The 18,161-nt window shown below is 44.6% G+C and overlaps 1 protein-coding gene across 4 annotated transcripts in view; it reads left to right on the top strand.

Annotated features, from left to right (window-relative positions):
• Window positions 1-18,161, top strand: part of SMOC1 (SPARC related modular calcium binding 1) — a 145,814-nt gene that overhangs the window by 99,615 nt on the left and 28,038 nt on the right. For 2 of the 4 annotated variants that reach the window (XM_058655506.1, XM_004584438.3), the window contains exons 6-7: window positions 6,527-6,583; window positions 9,153-9,233. In XM_058655506.1, coding sequence (XP_058511489.1) covers window positions 6,527-6,583; window positions 9,153-9,233 — 138 coding nt within the window. Of the gene's footprint in view, window positions 1-6,493; window positions 6,584-9,152; window positions 9,234-18,161 lie in introns of all 4 variants that reach the window. The other 2 variants (XM_058655507.1, XM_058655505.1) reach the window with 1 other exon arrangement.

Genomic DNA, 18,161 nt, shown 5'->3' with positions numbered 1-18,161 from the left:
TGATGTCTACACAAAAACCTGTAAGTGGAAGCTTTATCTGTCCTGGTGAAAAAATGGACGCAATCTGAAGTCATCTAGTGGATAAAGTAAATGACAGTCCGTCCGTAGCAGCAAGATCGCTGAGCAACAGACTACCTGTAGGATCTCACAGGCATCAAGCAAAGGAAAAAATGCTCCATCTCAAACGGTGCTGTGTCATGTGATCCATTCACATGTCAGCCTAGGAATGAAATTGTGGAGATGGAGGAGAACTTTGTGGTTGGCAGGCGTGATGGACAGAGTGAAGGAGGAGACATGTTGAGCAGAAAGGGTAGCACCGGGCAGATCTTTCCAATGCTGGAACCACTCCGCCTTGATTGTGGTGGTGGTAGTTCCATGACATTGCATAGAGTTCCACATATATGCATGCAAAATGGATGGCATCTGGAGTACAAGTTTGGCTTAGTACTTCAGACACCTGTATCCCACAAAGGAGAGCCCAGACTGAATCCCTGGGTCCTGCTCCTAATGCCAGTTTTTTGCTGATACAGCTCTTAAGAGATGGCAGTGATGACTCAAGGAAGATTGAATTTCTGGCTGAAAACTCCTGGCCCAGCCCATGCTGTGGAGACTATTTGGGGAGTGAACCACTGGATTCAAGTTCTCCGTGTGTCTCTCTACCTGCCAAATTAATTAATTAAAAAATAACTGGTGGAACCTGAATGGGACCCATGAATGATACCAATACCCATCTCCCAGCGTTGATATTATACTGCAGTTATGTTACCTATGTAATTAACTATAAAAATGCTCCCACTGGGAAAAACTGGATCAAAGGTACACAGGGCCTTTATTATTTTTGCAACTTCTTATGAATCTATCATCATTTCAAAATAGTTAAAACCAGGAGCACAATCTTTGGTGTGATTCACTGTTTTACAGCACCTCCACCTCCTCTGCTTCAGCTGGTCGCGTTTTTAGCAGCCTCCATGTTTTGCTCTTCTTGGTTGGAATACAGGGCTTGAGGGCATGGGGCACTGTTTGCAAACAGGCGGCACAAAGCCGCACACCTAGGAGGGAGCAGGCAGGAGTGTCAACACAAAGTTGATCACTGTCCTCGCATTTTGGATAGAATCTGAAGTGCCCAGATCACTTCTGCTCTCACAGGCCAGGTGGGTCACGTTCCAGACCCAAACCTCACTGGTCACATGTTGTGTGCCTCAGGCAACCTTGAGTTTGACATGCATCCCATCCTGTTCCTGGTGTGAGGCAAGGATTTTTGTTCAGAGCTCTTCTCCCAGGTTGAAGGGCATCTCCTTGTCATTGGAAAAAAGGTAGACAGGAGCGACCTAGTATGAAGGAGGCTCACCGGTGATGGCTTTGGGTTGGGAAGCATCTGAGAACTGAAAGCGAACTTGAAATTATCAGAGCCTCTTCAAATCTCAGGATGGAAGGAAGGGGTGGTTTCTTTCTTCCCTCATTCTCCAAGGCTCCTCCGTCTCCGAGACCCCAAGAGATGCCATTAATACAGATTCCTCCTCTGGCCCCTTTGACACACTTGCTTTTGAAGGACCTGGAAGAGAAAGCTCTTTGTATGTGGTCAGAATAAAGTCATTGTACACCCAAACAATTAACTCCTCAATGGACTCGCCAGTCCCTTGAAAGGGCCGGCCCTGCTTCCCTAGATCTCTTGGGCTCCATTCAGTCCTTAAAGAACATCAATGTTTTTGGGGTTTTGTTTTGTTTTGTTTTGTGATTCTGAAAAGTCTTTCCCTAAGAATAGTCAGAGCGGGATCAACATTGTCCTCAGCCTGGCATTTATCTCCCCTTGCCAGCGAACGTCAATCAGGAATCAAAAAGCCAAACACAGGAAGCTTTGAACAGTGTCATTGGGGGTCGAAGTGACTTCCAGCTGTCTGTGCATGGGCCAGGCCTCCTCGCAGGGCAAGGAATTGTGCTGTCATACAAACCCTCTGTCTGTATAGGCTTCCTGAACCCATGCAGAGGCTGCAACCTTCTGGGTCTGCACCTGCAAGGACAAGGCCTGGGTTGGGGGTGGGGAGCCTCAGAAGGCTGAGTGCCGTGGTGGTGGATCTTGGCAGTTTCCAAGGCTGCCTTGCTGATGCTGAGGTCTTGAGTAAATCACTGCTTTCATTGAGACTCAAATCTCTCTCTCTCTTTTTCTCTCTCTCTCTTTTTCTCTCTCTCTCTCTGCCTGGTGTCATCCTGCAGCCTGACTGGTGGTGAGAAAAGATGAGGAGAGCCATCTGCCAGGAGCTGAGCATTGCAAAAATGTAGACCTTAGCCTGGAAAAGTTCTCTCAAGTTTACTTCATGTATTTATTTCAATGTTTCCAAATTTACTTCTCACCCTTCTCTGTTAAAGAGAAATGAGGTTTTGAAAAATTTTTTTTTCTGGGTGCTCTGTCTCCCTTAGTCTGGGAGAGCATTATGGTATTCAAGAGGAATAAAACTTTCCTGTTTTAGGTCCAACAGAATCAACAAGAATAAGCATCAGGCACCAAATTATCCTATGTATCTGTGAACTGAGATTGAGATATTTTTCTTTCCAGTCTGTGGGGGAGTCTCCTCCCATGTTAGAACCGAGCTCTTGTTGCCTAACAGCTTGTTTAGGATCATTTTTATACACTCTCCCTTTTGCTTTAGCAATTCTGTTAAAAGACAATTTACTCACCATGAACATGGCCTGTTATGAAATGTAGTCATCTGTAGAGCCATGCAGTCATCTTCAGAGAGCCTTTCCATCTCCCCCAAAAGCAGCCTAGAGCCCAGCTGCAGTTGCACCCCACTCCCGCCCCAGCCCCCGGAGATCCAGCGCGGATCTGCTCTTGGTCTCTGGATGTTTGATGTGAAGGCAGTTGTATGCTATGTAGCATTTGACCCTGGCTCGTGAGCTTCACTTGGCAGAGCGTTTTTGAAATTTTTATCTGTCCTTTCATTCCTTTTAAGCTCTGAGTTGTTTCCCATCAGGTGAATCCTTTCCAATGCAGCCATCCATAGCTGACAGAAATTCAGATTACTTTCTGCTTGAGGCTGTATGCAATGCTGCCATGAACATGTGTGTCCCATCTTCCTGTGGATGCCTTTTTATAGCCCTTGGACAGACTTGGAGTGTCTGTAAACTTACCATAGGTTTATGTTTAAAGAAACTTTAAAAAAAAAGATACTGCTATTATCTTCCAAAGCGTTTGCCCATTTGTGTGTTCCCACCAGTAATGGAGGAAGGGTCCAGTGTCTGCACAACCCTGCTAACACCTGAGGCGGTCTATCTGTGTGTGTGTGTGTGTGTGTGTGTGTGTGTGTGTGTGAGAGAGAGAGAGAGAGAGAGAGAGAGAGAGAGAGAGAGAGAGAGCATTCTAGTGGGTATTTAGTTGTACCTCATTCTGGTGTCTAATTTGTACCTCCCTAAGAACTAATGATGTTGAGCGTCTTTTCATGTACTTGTTACCCATCCATGTATCTAATTTGGTGAAATGTATATAAAAATAATTTTCTCACTTAAGTAAAGTTGTTTCTCGATTTATTAAGTTTATAATTTAATTGTAAAACTTTGATAAGATTTTCAACTTCTAAGCCCCAGTTCGAACACAAGTGATTGAATACTATGGCTAGCACTCCTAGAATTATATACTCTCTTTACTAGGTCCTTTAGATTTTTACATCTACACAATGTCCTGAAACTTGAAGGCAGGCATTTTCCATCTGTTATGAAGAGGATGTTGCCATCCAGAGAAGTAAACTCAAGGGTTAGGTTACCCAACTTTTGGGATGTAAAGCAGGAATCAATGTGATCCCATTTGAGGCTGTGAGGTCAGAAGTACATAGAAAACTTTACTCTCTCTCTCTCCAGGCCTAGTGTGGGGCCTGGTACTACTCCAGGGCTTGCCTGGAAGCAGAACTGATGTGGACCTTGGAGCCAAGCCCTAGCCTTCTGAAGGAAGAAAAGGTGTGCTTGTTTGCTAGGTCGGAAGCCAGGTGTCCAGGGGCCCGGAGATGATGGTTTGAGGGCCCTGTTGGCTTTGGCTTGGCTTCCTGGCCTTCGGGTATGCTGGGTTTCACAGGTGGTTCCTGGCAGCAGGGCACCTTGTCTTTTCTCACTTCATAAAGATTTCCACCTAGGGCCTCCCTTGTGGCAGAGCAGCTGTATCTCCTGACCCTCGGTGACCCTGCACTGCAGGAAGGCTCCCTCTCTGTAGGTAGCTGCAGCCAGGCATGCTCTGGAAGGCCCCATCTGGAAGCCTCTGGAAGGCTCTGCAGCCTCCTCCCAACCCCCCAGCAAGGAAACCACTGTTCTCCTGGAGCACCGACCTTCACTGCTGATGGCTCGGCCAGACTGGCATCTGGATACTGAGAGAAAGAATGAAGTGTTTTCAGTGACTTGCTCCAGAGAGAGCTATAGCTTTTGTAATAAAGGAGGATTTTAATGTCTGCATAGAGTATTAAAATATAGCATAAGCCAATGTTTCACAGAGGTCCATGCCTCAGTCCCTCTTAGGATGTTTGATTTCTTACTTTGCCTTGTTAGCCTGTAAAACCTCTAGGATGAAGTCCTTCAGGGTGGAGGGCTGATTACACTGCACTGGGCTATTGAGACTGTGAACTCTGCATCCAGCAGAAGCAATCAAGTGTGCCTTGCAGCTGCCAAAAGACTTCATTCAGTGGCTCATGGAATTCAATGGAAAGAGGTGTTAATAGAGTCAGGGGGAAGTGATGCTATTTTAAAAATGACATTGTGTGGTTCTGCTCAGTATTTATTCTCCCTTGGTGATTTCCAGACCAAACTCACAGTTTGGCATCTAGAGATGCCTGCTTTGGACTCCAGTTTGAGGCAGCTAAGAGATTCAACTTAGTTACTCCACTGTTAATGCTACACCTCATTCTTTGGGAATGGCTTATTTCAGGATCACCATGTCCCCTTTGAGAGTTGGGTCTTGGTGTCAGCCCACAATAACACCAGCAGATCCAAGTTTCTGCTTGTTGAGTTACTGGTTTCTAGCTTCAGCCAGGGTTTAGAGTTCTCAAATCTTAAGATCCCAAGGGTGAGTTGCTGATCCAAGAAGATCAGGACTCCATGTTCACTCTCTGTCCTAGATAAGATACAAGAAATCAGCCAGAGACACTGGGAGAGAGATTATTGGCTATCCGACTGGCATTATAATGTCTATCTGAGAACTTGCATTCACAAAAAATGGTTAATACTCAGAGTAGACAGTATTCCATGCACCAAGACCTCAGAGAGAGGACTAGGTCCTAGGATGAGAAGGGTAATTAAACCATCAAACCATCTGAGACAGTAGTGCTCTCCAACCCTCCTCCTGTTCCCAAGGGAGAGAACAGAGAAACATCTTTAAACTGTGTGCTCCCAAGGTGGATAAAGGTCCCTATTCCCAGACCACATCAGAGGAGTAAAATTGTTTCTTTATTGGTGAGAGAAAATTTGCTATTTATATACAGAACATGCATCCATGGATATGTGCATGTATGCATACACACATTACATGAAACATGCTGCTTATCATGAAGATGTTATTGGGAAGGTGACTAGGAAAAAGTTGCCTACAAAATGTTCTTATGAGGACAATGAGGAGAAGAAAAAGAAAAAGAAGGTTGGGAACACTGTTCTAAGATCTCTGTGTCCTCAGTGGTAGTAAGCATAAGCAAAAGCCATACTAATCCTGACCTGCAGAGGTCCCTACTCTGCAAAGAGAGAAAGCTGCCGAGGCATTAGGAGAATAAGCATTAAAACCCTGCAGCTGAGAACTCTTTGTTCCCACTATCCGTGTCAAAAATTTCAAAGCCAGAATAGGGTAGTTGCTGCCGTTGTCCATTGCCATTTTGTTGGCCTTCATCTTGTACAGGAGTTGGGGTATATACTGATTGATTCCCGAAAATGTTCCAAAGATGTCCGATTCTCTTCGGTTCATTGTGCTGGACAGAGATTCCCACCTCCTCATCCTTTTATAGATAGGGATGTAGAAATAGCTGGAGTTCAGAAGGGAGCAGCACTCAGGTCCCCTGTTTTTCTGAAGTTCCTTTCCATCTAGTCCACTAAAAAAGCATTCTGGGTTGGTCTCTTTCACAAGAGGCAGGAATGGAACCAGAGACATCAGAATCTGATACCCTAACGTTGGGTGTCAACCATATCCTAACAAGGTTGGCTAGAGCTCAGGGCTGCTGGTGGAGATACCCCTTCCCAGCTTTCCTGTGGATAGCAACAAGGACTGAAAGAGTTGTGCTGGTGCTCTCAGACCACAGAACAGGGCCACCCAGAGCCATGAAACTGGTTTGTTTTGTCTGTCCCCTGAGATGGTTAATGCACACCTGTATTTATTCTACCATTGGTGTTTCTCTGTGGTTTTTCCTTTGCTCTTCTTCTTGCCTCCGTTCTTCTTTCTTTTCTTTGATTTCTTCATTGGAACTTGGCCGGGCCATGTACAAACCCCAACCATTCAACAGTGCTGGAGAGTAGATAGTATTTACCTCAATAATGGTAGTCTCTTTTCGGTTCTTTTTAACCCTCAATTCAGATGACGGGTCGAAGCCAACGCCCACGATGGAGACTCAGCCGGTGTTTGATGGAGATGGTAAGTTCCTGTTTTACCCTCCTTTTTTGTTCTTTCACCGATTTTCAGGTTTGGGAATGGCCTTGGCTTTGGATATTTGTTTAAACTTTATTATTATTATTGTTATTATTAATTTCAAATGTTCCCAGTGTAAGTTGGGTTGTTTTAACCTTTTTTAAAAAACTTAAATTCTCCAAGGAACTGAAAGTCTCTTTACTTCTGGGGAGGTCCTCTGTTCTCTCTGGCTTCCTGACTTGACCCTGATGTCCAACAACAACACAGCCCGGACAGATCCATTGAACTGCCAAGATCAGGGCCAGGAATGTCCCTTCAGTAAATGAATCAGCACCTGTAAGCGCCTGTTCCGTGTCTTAGCACTGTGTCTAAGGCCCCCAGAGATGAATACCAGCCTTTGCCTTCATCACCTTGGCAACTATGAAAGAGCTTAACGTGCTCAACTACTTTGGAGATTTGTTTGTTTGCAAGTCACAGTTACAGAGAGGGAAGGAGAAACAGTAAAAGATGGAGAGGGAGATTGTCCATCCACTGGTTCACTCCCCAGATGGATGCAATAGCCAGGGCTGGACTAGGCTGAAACTAGGAACCAGGAACTTCCTTCAGGTCTCCCATGTAGGTGACAGGGGCCCAAGCACTTGGGCCTTCTTCTGCTGCTTTTCACAGGTCGTTTAGAGACAGCTGAGTTGGAAGGAGAGAAGCTGGACCACAAACTGTCTCCACTGTGGGGTGCTGGCATCACAGGTGGCAATTTTACCTGCCATATCACAATGCTGACCGCTATGATCTTGATTTTTGTTTTGGTAGTAGACATTTGTGGAAGAAGAGATCATACTAATCTGGGGAAAGCTTTTGTGAAAAGATAATGCTTGGGTCTAAATCTTGAAAGGGGAAGAGTGGATCCCAGGCAGGAGGGTGGCTCTGGAGAATTTGTAGGAAGGATTAGGATGGTGAAGAAAGTAGCAGGAAAGAGCCTGGGGAGTAGGGCTGGCTTAATTTGGTTATAGGGATTTTAGGAGTCAAGACATTTTGGGAAACTTTGGCGCTGTGATTCAGTGATTTAAACTGCCACCTATGATATCAACATCCTATGCTGATATTAGTTTGAGTCCTGGCTGCTCCGCTTCTGATCCTGCTCCCTGCTAATGTACTGGGGAAAGCAAAAGAAGATAATCCGTGTGGTCAGACCCCTGTCACCATGTGAAAGATCCAGATGACGCTATTAGCTTTGACCTGGCCCAGCCTGGGTGTTGTGGAAATTTGGGGGAGTGAACCAGTATATGGAAAATCTCTCTCTCTCTCTCTCTCTCTCAAAGTCTTCCTTTTACATAATAATAATAATAGTAGTAGTAGTAGTGATTTTGGTAGAGGAGAAATCTTACATCAAGGGAAATAATGTGACTAATGGCATGGTAAAGGCTGGAAGCCCCTGGAGATCTGTGGATGGACAAAAGCCCATGGGGTGACAGCCCGACTGACATTCGAGTGGAGCTGCTCAGTGCATGTGACTAAGAACCTTAGCTCTCCTTGGGGACCAGCAGCAAGCAGACATAACAAGAGCTTTCCAGAAAATCTTAGCATGGAGCTTGGAACTCAGTGTAAGATACAGCAAAGTTCAAAGAGCTGTTAGCCGAGTGCATCCAGATCTGCACCATGAGACAGGATAGGGAAGCAGGGGAAGAAGAGATTGCCACTTTGGTCAGGGATGTCCCTAGCCCAAGCTAAGCTCTGAGGAAAAGGATTGAAATGTGAGTCACCTTTGTGGCTGGCTTATTTGGTGGAATAGAGGTATGTTTGTACTTGTAAGTTCAAATGTTGATGTGATCCACAAAGGTCATGGTAAGTCTGGGACTCCAGGGCACGAAGTATAGAATAGAGACCATGGCACCGGAGATCTCCCATCTGCCTCCCTGAGGGTCTTGTCCCTTCACAGTCTATCCAGTATCATCTAGGATCCTACATTCCCTGCCCACTGGGTAACCTGAGTCCAGAGAGGGCTTAGGCACGCCAGAGTGCCCTCGATAGGTCATTCATCTCTGTTCGGTGACAGATTGTCAGAAAGGACTGACCCCCACGTCAGAGCCGTACGTCTCTATCCTGTGTGGGACAGAGTCCCAACATGCTGAATTTGCTGTGGCTCAGCTGTTTCCTCTAGAATGGTCTCTGTGGTTTGTTTGGCGTTCATTTGTTGATTTATCCCCTTTTAAATCTTCTCCCAGGGAAGCAGCTGAGAGGACCTTGGCTTGGCCCATGTCCCTCCCCTCCTGGGATAATATTTTTATTCCTGGATGGAGTGGCTTGGTGCCTCTGGACTCTGACCACTCTGCCTCCCCACACAGGATGCTTTGGTTGACTCTTATGATCTGGGGTGGGGGTGGGGGGACGGTTGAGGAAGAGGAGCTTCCGTCTTGAGGAAGGGAGAGGACCTTGGCACAGGGTGGATATGGGACAAGGGAGATAGCTAAAGCTTCCTTGTTCAAAGTTTTTATAAAAGATAAAGAAATAAGTCTTTGATTACACTCCATGTCAATAGTTCTGTTTGATCACATCTTTTCTCTTCCTTTTTTTTCTCCAGAAATCACTGCTCCCACATTATGGATTAAGCACTTGGTAATCAAGGACTCCAAAATGAACAATACCAATGTAAGAAATTCAGGTAATAACCTCTCTTGGATTGGATATGTACCCACTATGTGCCTGATTGTCCCGTGGTGACCTATCATGTGGGTTTGGGCCGGTCGTTTGAGCAGTCTGGTCTTGAATTTGTACTGCTATAAAATAAGGAGACTGGATGAACCATTCCTTTCTATTTTTAATTGTCTTCAGTTATCATCTGGGGACCATCTTTCATGAGTTATTGATGCTTTTAGCTAACACGTTTTGACTGCATGTTTAAATTTTTGATTGACTTTCTATATGCCAGGCAGAAGAATTTGAAAGAATGGCTTGCGCTAAGAAGTTGGACTTCAAGTCTAGAATGGCTAGCTTGTGTGTATTTCTGAGGCTCTGAGAACTGCTTACACTGCTGTCTTTCTGGTATGATCTTTGGGAAGCTAGTAAGTGGTTAGGTTTTAACACTGAACTTGTAGAAAGGTAATGATATTTTACAGGTGATCAGATTTGTAGTTTTTTAAAAATGTATTTTTATTGAAAGATTTACAGAGAGAATGGAAGGGAGTTCAGGCTCCCAAGGCTTTGGACCATCTTCTGCTGCCTTCCCAAGCCATAATTAGAGAGCTGACTCAGCAGTGGAGCAGCTGGGACATGAACTAGCACCCATATGGGATGTATGGGTGCTTGCAGGTGGAGGATTAAATAGCTGAGTCACATAGCCAATCCAAGATTTGTAGGTTTTTAAAAATAGAGGTTATTTATCATTAGTAAAGACCAGAGTCAATAGCACCCATTTGCCATCATTAAAGAGACAGTGTTCATCAACAAGAACATGTGCTAACAAATCGAATCTGAGTGACTCTCAGGAAGACTCTCTTTTCACAGCCAGAGACTTCATTGTGAGAAATACCGCTCTGTATCATTTGGGCCAGATTATTGAATTTATCCATCTCATCATTTTGTTACAGATGGTAAGGACTAGGAACAAAGGGCTTTGGACTGACAGGCAGTTTTTTACATGGCCGATAATGAGTCAGCTGTCATTACCTTTCCCCATCCCCACCACCCTCAATACGCCAACCCCCGTAGGTTCTTCTGTGTTCCATCTCTCCCTTACAGGTGGTAGAATAGGGGCTAGGGTGCTGGGACTGATCTAGATCACGTGTGAATTCCTAGGGTATCTGTGGATTTGTTCCTTGACTTAGTACTTCTCCATGTATCTAGTTCATTGAGAAATGCTGGAGGTGTGAGATGGGAATGTCATGGAAGGAAAACATGTGGGCTCCTTTGGCCCACAGTCTTTCATGGAATAGGGCAGTAGGTAAAGCCCAGGCTTTGGAAATTGGGAAAGCATGAGTCTATATTCTGGCTCCAACACCTAGTGAATAACCCCAAATTAGCTCATTTTCCCTGGGCCCAAGTTCTCATCCATAAAGTGGGATTATGTTCTCTCTCTCTCTTAAAAGACTGTGGTTAAAGATTAACTCAGTCAATGCCAATATGGAACTTAATGTTAAATCTTAAGTATATCTGTATGTTAAAAATTGTTGGTAGGAGAATTTTAACGATAGTACTTATTATAAGAATTCATCAATCAAGAAAGAATTGATGATTGTGTTCCTAAGCGGAGGTATCTAGTAATCAGACTTCTTATGACCTTTCTCTACACTCTTCACTCTTAGACAAATAGGATAAATAGGAGAGAAATGATTTGGTTCCTGCAGTACCTGGTGGTCCCCAGGGCTCTGGAAGATCTAGCAGATCCAGACAGAGAGATAATTCTCTTTCTGTGACCACATGGTAGACATGAGAGTGAGCTTTCTGAACTGTATTGCACCTTTTATCTGCAACACTCATTTGCAATTGCCTCTGTGAATTTCTTTTTGATCTAACATTAGTTGATTTCTTCATCTTGGTAATAAGTCTGGGTGTAAGGTTTCTGCTACCTACCAATTTTTGAGAAACTATAGAATTATATTAGTGTGCGTCACTGCTTTGAGATGGGATGCAAGAGGAGCATCAGCATCATCGTTATTTGTAAGGTCAGAAGAGCACTGTCGTGGTGGCTAGTCTGTGCCGGGTCCTGTGGATCTTCACAGTGGCTGTCTTATTTGAATTCATTTCATCCCAGCCCTATGAGCTAATTCTGACAATCATCTCTGTCTCGTGGAGGAAGCTTCAGTGATTGGGAGAGAGAAAGTAACTTATCTTGGGTCATAGGTAGAAAGCAGTTGGGCTGGGGAAACTTAATTATCTTTGAGAAAAGAGTGCCTGACTTTTTATGCTATGTTCTCTGAGTGTTATAACATGGTAATGTCCTCTCAAGTTCTGCCTTCCATCCCTCTGTTGCCATGGTGTACACATGGAATAGGACCTTGGTAAGAAATGGTTTTTAGGATGGCACACTCACCTTCTTTTTGTTGGGATGACCCAGTAACCTTGACTTCTCCCCAGCTGACTCAAGTGGTGTCTGGGTGGTTAGTGTGTAGGACAGAACTAACAATTGCCTGGGAGAAATTGAAACTCAGGTTAATTACTAAGTCTTGATAACTCTCCTAATGAATTGGGACATCCTCCATCATGCTCATGCTGCTTAGTGCCTGTAGACCTTTTTCTAGCTAAATGTATATGTAAGGCATGGTACTGCAAAGGCATTTTTTTGGAAGATAGAGTTTTATTGGAACACAACCACAGCTACTTACTTACATATTGTCTATAGTTTTTTTTTTCATCCACAGGCATAGAATGAAGTAATTGTGATAAAACCTGGATGGTCGGCAAAGCCCAAAATATAAGAGTACTTGAATAGTTCATGGAAAGTAGAATTTAAAGAAACATTGTTTGGGGCCCCAAAAAGCTTTTAGAATTCATGCATTGCGTATAATGCAATAGAAGCATTTTGGATGGGAGTGTTATTAGGGTATTGTCTTTGTGACCTTGTAGACCAAACAGAAGTAGGACTGTAGCTCCTGAGATGTTTACTGAGATGACCAGGGACAACTGCATTAGCAGTCTTGAAACACCTCACAGAACTCTTCATCACTTCAAATGTACCATTTCAAGCTGTAATATCCTGTTCTGGTGCATGCTCATCAGATGGATTGCCAAGGAAGCAGCCCAGTGTTTGGCTTTCATAGTCCGGGAAGTAGGAAATCTTTGCACACACACACACACACACACACAGAGTCTCTTTCCACTAATTCATTTCCCAAATGGCTGCATCAAGGAAGGCTAGACCAGTGGGAGCCAGAAGCCCGTAACTCCATCCAGATCTCCCCACATGGGTGGCAGGTATTCAACAACTTGGTTCATTTTCTCCTGTGTTCTCAGGTGAATTCACAGGAAGCTGAATTAGAAACAGAGCAACTAGGACTCAAACCAGTGCTCGTATAAAATGCTGACATCACATATAGCAGTTTAACCTGATGTACCACAATACGAACCCCAAGAATGGCTACTCTTGAGTTAGAGTGTCTTTATGTAACATGCTAGCCATTTTTTGCATGATTGTATTTGCTTTAGTGAGAAGTGCGTTAGACTTTAATGCTAACTCATGTCTGGGCACCTGGTTCTGCTGGTCTGTGGTCAAACACCTGAGACGTTTCCATTAGAGTTTGATGGAAACTTCTGCGTTCAGGTGACTTTCAGATACCTGGGAAGGAAGGATGGCATGGACCCTGCAGAGCCCATCTGAGAGAAGCTCCTCTTCTCAACAGACTCCCAGAGGAAAAATAAGATCCCAGTTTCTTTTACACCCCAAACATCCTTTTTCACACTCAGACCCTGTGACGCCAGGTTTGTTTTCTGGCCTAGAGACTGTTGATGTTGGAAAGGATCCATTGGGCAGCTGCAGTTTTGCAATAACATGACACACACGCCTGTAGACGTACCCAGGCCCCTTCCCTCCTCCTGGAAGCTCTGGGTCTTGTTTTTAAGGCTTTGTCACGGGTTCGCTGTGGTCAGTGCTGCCTCTTCAGACCTTGGCAGGTTCCATAGCAACAGACTGGCTTCTCTGCTCTTATTCTCTTTTGCTCTCATCTCCCTCACACCTTTCCCCTCTCGCTTTGTCATTGCCCCAGGGATTCTCTCTGAATGCACAGAGACAGCATATCTGAGCAGCTCACTTTGAACTTGAGAGAAGCATCCTCTCACAGATGAGTGTTGGCTAGACCCTCTGTGCTGCTTTTATAAGAGAAATAGAACTCCTGCTGACTTTTTGTGAGCGGGAAGGCATTTCTTAATATATCAAGAGTGTACGATATTTTTTTAAAACCCCAACATTTTACACAAGAGGGAAAAGGGATAAAATAAATGACAAGAATTAGACTTCATATAATTCTTCATTGCATACCCCATGGCTTCTCAGCTGACCACGTGCAGACACATTCTGACGGCTGTGACATATGTGTCCTTTTATTTCTGCACAACAAAACTCTCTTCTGGGAAAATGAGATGTCTCAGGAAACAGGGTCGTACAATCCTTAGCTGTACTCTTTGTACAACATATAATGCTACCAAGGCCCACAGCCCATTTCCCTCTGCCCTAGGGAGTCAGGAGTTAAACTTAGGTCTTGTAGCTTCTGGTGGAGAGCTTTGACTTCCCTGCCTGCATCTCCGTCTCTTTCTTGCCTCTCTTTCCTTGTTAACTTCATTTATGATAGACCAGGGACTTCAAGAAGTCTTAGAACCTGAGCCTGTGAATTCCATGCAGAAGGATCATACCTTTTTTCTCTTGACTCTTTGGTCAGTAGAACTTCCTCTGGTGTCTCAAAGAATGGAGTGATTGGGGCCCATGTTGTGATGTAGCCGGTTAAGCCACCACCTGCAAGGCCAGCATCTTACATGGGCGCTGGTTTGAGCTCCAGCCATTCTACTTCCAGTCCAGCTCCCTGATTATGTGCATGAGAAGGTAGCAGAAGATGACCCAAATGCTTGGGCTACCTGCATTGGAAACCCAGATGAAGCTCTTGGCTCTTGATATCAACATCGTGTAGTCCTGGCTATTGTAACTGTTTGGGGAGTGAATCAACAGATGGAAGATCTTTCTCTGGCTGTCTTTCCCTTCTATAATTCTGTCTTTCAAATAATTAAATGAATATTTTAAAAAAATGAAACTGGGCCCGAAGTGATACCCTAGTGGCTAAATCCTCACCTTGCAAGCACCGGAATCCTGCATGGGCACCAGTTTGTATCCACTTCCCACTCAACTCTCTGCTTGTGGCCTGGGAAAGCAGTGGAGGATGACCCAAACCATTTGGTACCTGCACTTACATGGGAGACCCAGAAGAGGCTCCTGGCTTTGGATCAGCTCAGCTCTGGCCATTGCTGCCACTTGGAGAGTGAATCAGCAGACAGATCTTTCTCTCTGTATATCCTTCTGTCTCTCTGTATATCTACCTTTCCAATAAAAACAAAATAAATCTTTTTTTGAATGAAACAATGTGCTTCCTGTAGACAAAGCAATCAATAGGGGATATGATATGAAAATGCAATTCTTAAAATTCTACCTCAAAAATGATATCCCTTTCTTCTTGCCCTGGAGAGTCTCTGGTGCTTGCCCAAGCCACCATACCTGCCCCTGACCATGCCTGCCTGCATCAGGCTGTAATCTTCTAGGCCTCGGCCCCCTGTTCACAGTTTGGGTGTGCCTGTCTTACTCAAGATGCTCCTGCCAGGGAAGCTGCCCCTGCCAGAGAAGAGACTGGGTGGGTGTGGGGTGGGGGTCACTGGGGCAATGGCATCTCCTGGCTGGTTCCCCTACCCCAGACCAGCAGTCAAGATCCGCCTAGAAACCATGGGCTGATGTAATGACCTGAGGCCTGGAAAAATAAACAGCTCACAAGGAAACCAGCGGTAGCCGTTGTAAGCAAATATCCCACAGCCACCTGGACTCCTGTACATGACGTGATTGGAAGAATGAGTAATCCGGCAATGTTCACAGCTGAGGACGGGCCTGGGCTTGTGTGTGTTTAAAATGTCTATATGAAAACAAACCCTGAATGTTTATTTCTATAACTGGCCCTCTGAGTGTCTTGCTCATCTGTCTTATGCAGGTGCCTTGGTCAACAGTGGCCAGTAGAGCTGAATTGGGAACAAGTGACCATCTTTATGATTTTCTTCTTGGCAATGAAAGCCTTGTTCTTTCTCAAGCTTCCCCTTCCATGAGGAGACCAATATATACCTATAGAGGGCCCAGAGGGCCTAGCCCCACAGTCCATTTTCACTTGATTGTAAAATCAGATTTCCTAATTGCATGGCTCCTTTGTTGCACACTGTTTGCCTACAGAGAGAGTGAGGGAGGTTACTGCATGATTCTCCCTCTGGGACTTCTGGACCAGCTGTTCTCAAAGTGAACTTGCATACCTTTCAGTATTTGACAGCAAAACCGCACCTCCTAATATTTCCCTTAGTATCTCTGCTATTAACAGTCTGAAGATCAGACTAGGGTTGTGGGGCAGCAGGTTAAGTACTGCTGTCTACAATGCCAGCATCCTGTATCAAAGTGTCAGTTGGAATCTTGGCTGCTCTGTCTCCCATCCAGCTCCCTGCCAGTGCATTTGGGAGGACCACAGATGGTGTCCTAAGTATTTGAGGCACTGGCATCAATGGGTGGAGTTGCTGGCTCCCAGCTTCAGCCTGGCTCAGCTCTGGGCATCACAGTGATTTAGGGGGTGACCTAGTTCTGGTGGTCATTTGAGGAGTCAACCATCAGCTGGAAGATCTCTCTCTCTTTCTTCTCCCTCTCTTCTCTCTCTCTCTCTCTCTCTCTCTCTCTCACTGTGTGTGTCTTTCCCCCTCTCTGTCATTCTGGCTTTCAAATAAAATCTTAACAGAAGGAAAAAACCCCTCTGAAGCCCCACCCACCCATTGCAATGAGCTCGTCTCATCTCAGTCTACTAGAAACCTAAAGTGGGCTCTGCTTTGATGAGAGTTTTTGTTCTGTGTTTCCTTGCGAAATGAGTTTGCAAGAGAGCCATCCACCTTACCAACACACTTAGACCTTGAACGTTGGTATAAAGAATGCATTTATAATACTTCGACAAACTGAGAAATGCAAAGGTACTTGAAAAAGCTCATGTAAAATAGGATTTTAAAAGATAAGTTTATTTAAAAAAACAAAGGGTTTTGAAACCCATGCACAATTTTTCATGAAACATTTGCCACAAACTTTCCGAAGTTCTGTTTATCTTCTTGCTGTATGCCTGTGTCTCCCTCTTCATTTGAGGTTTTGTTTATCAGTTCTTGCTCCTTAAAATACAGAGCCATTTGTGCCAAGGCTGATGGAGTTACTGGGAAAAGCTAGAAAAGGACAGCTTACTATTTCTCAGCACTGGTCATGGCAAAACTATTGTGAACCATTTCCTATTCTTTTGAGTTTGTATCTGCTCACTTCATAGTGTGAGTCAACAGAGATGGGAACCCAGAGTGGGTATGAGTCAGCAATGCTCTAGGGAAATGTTAAAAAGAAAAAAAAAATGCTTCTATACTCTCTGGGACCAATCTGTCCTCGAGGAAAAAAAAAATAAACCTCTGAAAGTTTGTATCTTGTTCTCCCTCACCCCCTCAGACCGTGGTGAGCCATGAGTGACCATTTTAGGTTCTGCATAGAGCAAGCACTGAGATAGGCTAGCTGGTGTGTGAGTTGCCCACACACCATCTCCCCCATGATGCTTCAGCCTGACAGCTTACCCTATGTAAGGTGCCAACTGCAAACCCTCCTGGGAGGAGTTGCACAGTCAGTGCCTGGAGCTCATTTCTGCTTGAAGATGGGGCCTCTGAGACACACAGCATGGGTGGGGCTCACGGGCCACATAGCAAAAGTCTGGAAAGAGGCCTGAGGTATGAGGGAAGCAGCAGACAGTCTTGCTCTCGACTCAGCTCTCTCCTGCTGCTTGGGTTGCACTGGAACTTGGGAAGCTCAGTGCCAATTGAGTGCCTGAGCCATGGAGAAGTACACCTGGTCTTGTCTAGTTGTCAGGCAGTGAGCATTACAGCGAGACAGGCTTGGGAACCATGTAGGATTACCACCTGAGTTCCAGTAAGAACCAAACTGTTGAGGCTTTGGTCCATGGTCGTGGGGTGAATCAACAACCACTAGGTATCAAGGCCTCTATCTGGGACGAAGAGGGTCCAAAGAAGCGGTTAGGTGTATCTGAGGAAGGGGTTACCCATTCAGGCAGTGAGATACCAAAGGAAAAGACAGTGGTACAGGCCACATTTGTTAGAATAGAAATATTTTATCATTGCTTTGGTTTGCTGGCATAACGATTGTGAAGAGAAGACTGACTCTGAGTTCATCTCTGTCTCCCTCTCCATCTCAGTCTCCAGCTTGTCTCCACTTTCTCTCATCTCCATCTATTTCTGTTTCTCAATCCCCGTAATCTCCATCTTCACCGTGTCCATTATCTCTATCATCTTATTCTCCATCACCATCCTCTCCACATTGAATTCTTTATCCTCACCCCATCTCCCTCTCCATCTCCAGATATGTCAGTCACTGCAGCCCAGGAGAGGAAAGGTCATTTGTAGGAAGAGGTTGGGAGCACTGTATTGACTCCAAATTTTTTGAAGACTCTGCTCTGGAGGACCAGTTAAATCATCATAGAAATTATTTGTCTTTAAGTGAATAAGAATATCCCAAAAAGATTGTTGATGATGGAATTAAAATTTATTTTGTGCAAAATAAAATTAAAACACTTGTATATTTTTCATAATATTCATCTCTATGGACTTTTGGAAGCCCCTCCTATACATATGGTTTTAATTTTTTGCACCAAAATAAACTTATCGTTTTTAAATGATTTGTTCCTTTATTTTTAAAATTTATTCATTTATGTATTTCAAAGGCAAAGTGACAGAGATCTTTCATCCACTGGTTTATTCCCCAAATGATTGCAACAGCTGGGACTGAGCCAGATTGAAGCCAGAAATCTGAACCATCTGAGTCTCCCAAATGGATGGCAGGGATTCA

The sequence above is a fragment of the Ochotona princeps genome, chromosome 26 (genome assembly GCF_030435755.1).
Source record: "Ochotona princeps isolate mOchPri1 chromosome 26, mOchPri1.hap1, whole genome shotgun sequence".
Taxonomy (NCBI): domain Eukaryota; kingdom Metazoa; phylum Chordata; class Mammalia; order Lagomorpha; family Ochotonidae; genus Ochotona; species Ochotona princeps.
The sequence above is the reverse complement of the archived record's forward strand: the minus strand, read 5'-3'. Positions and strand labels throughout refer to the sequence as shown.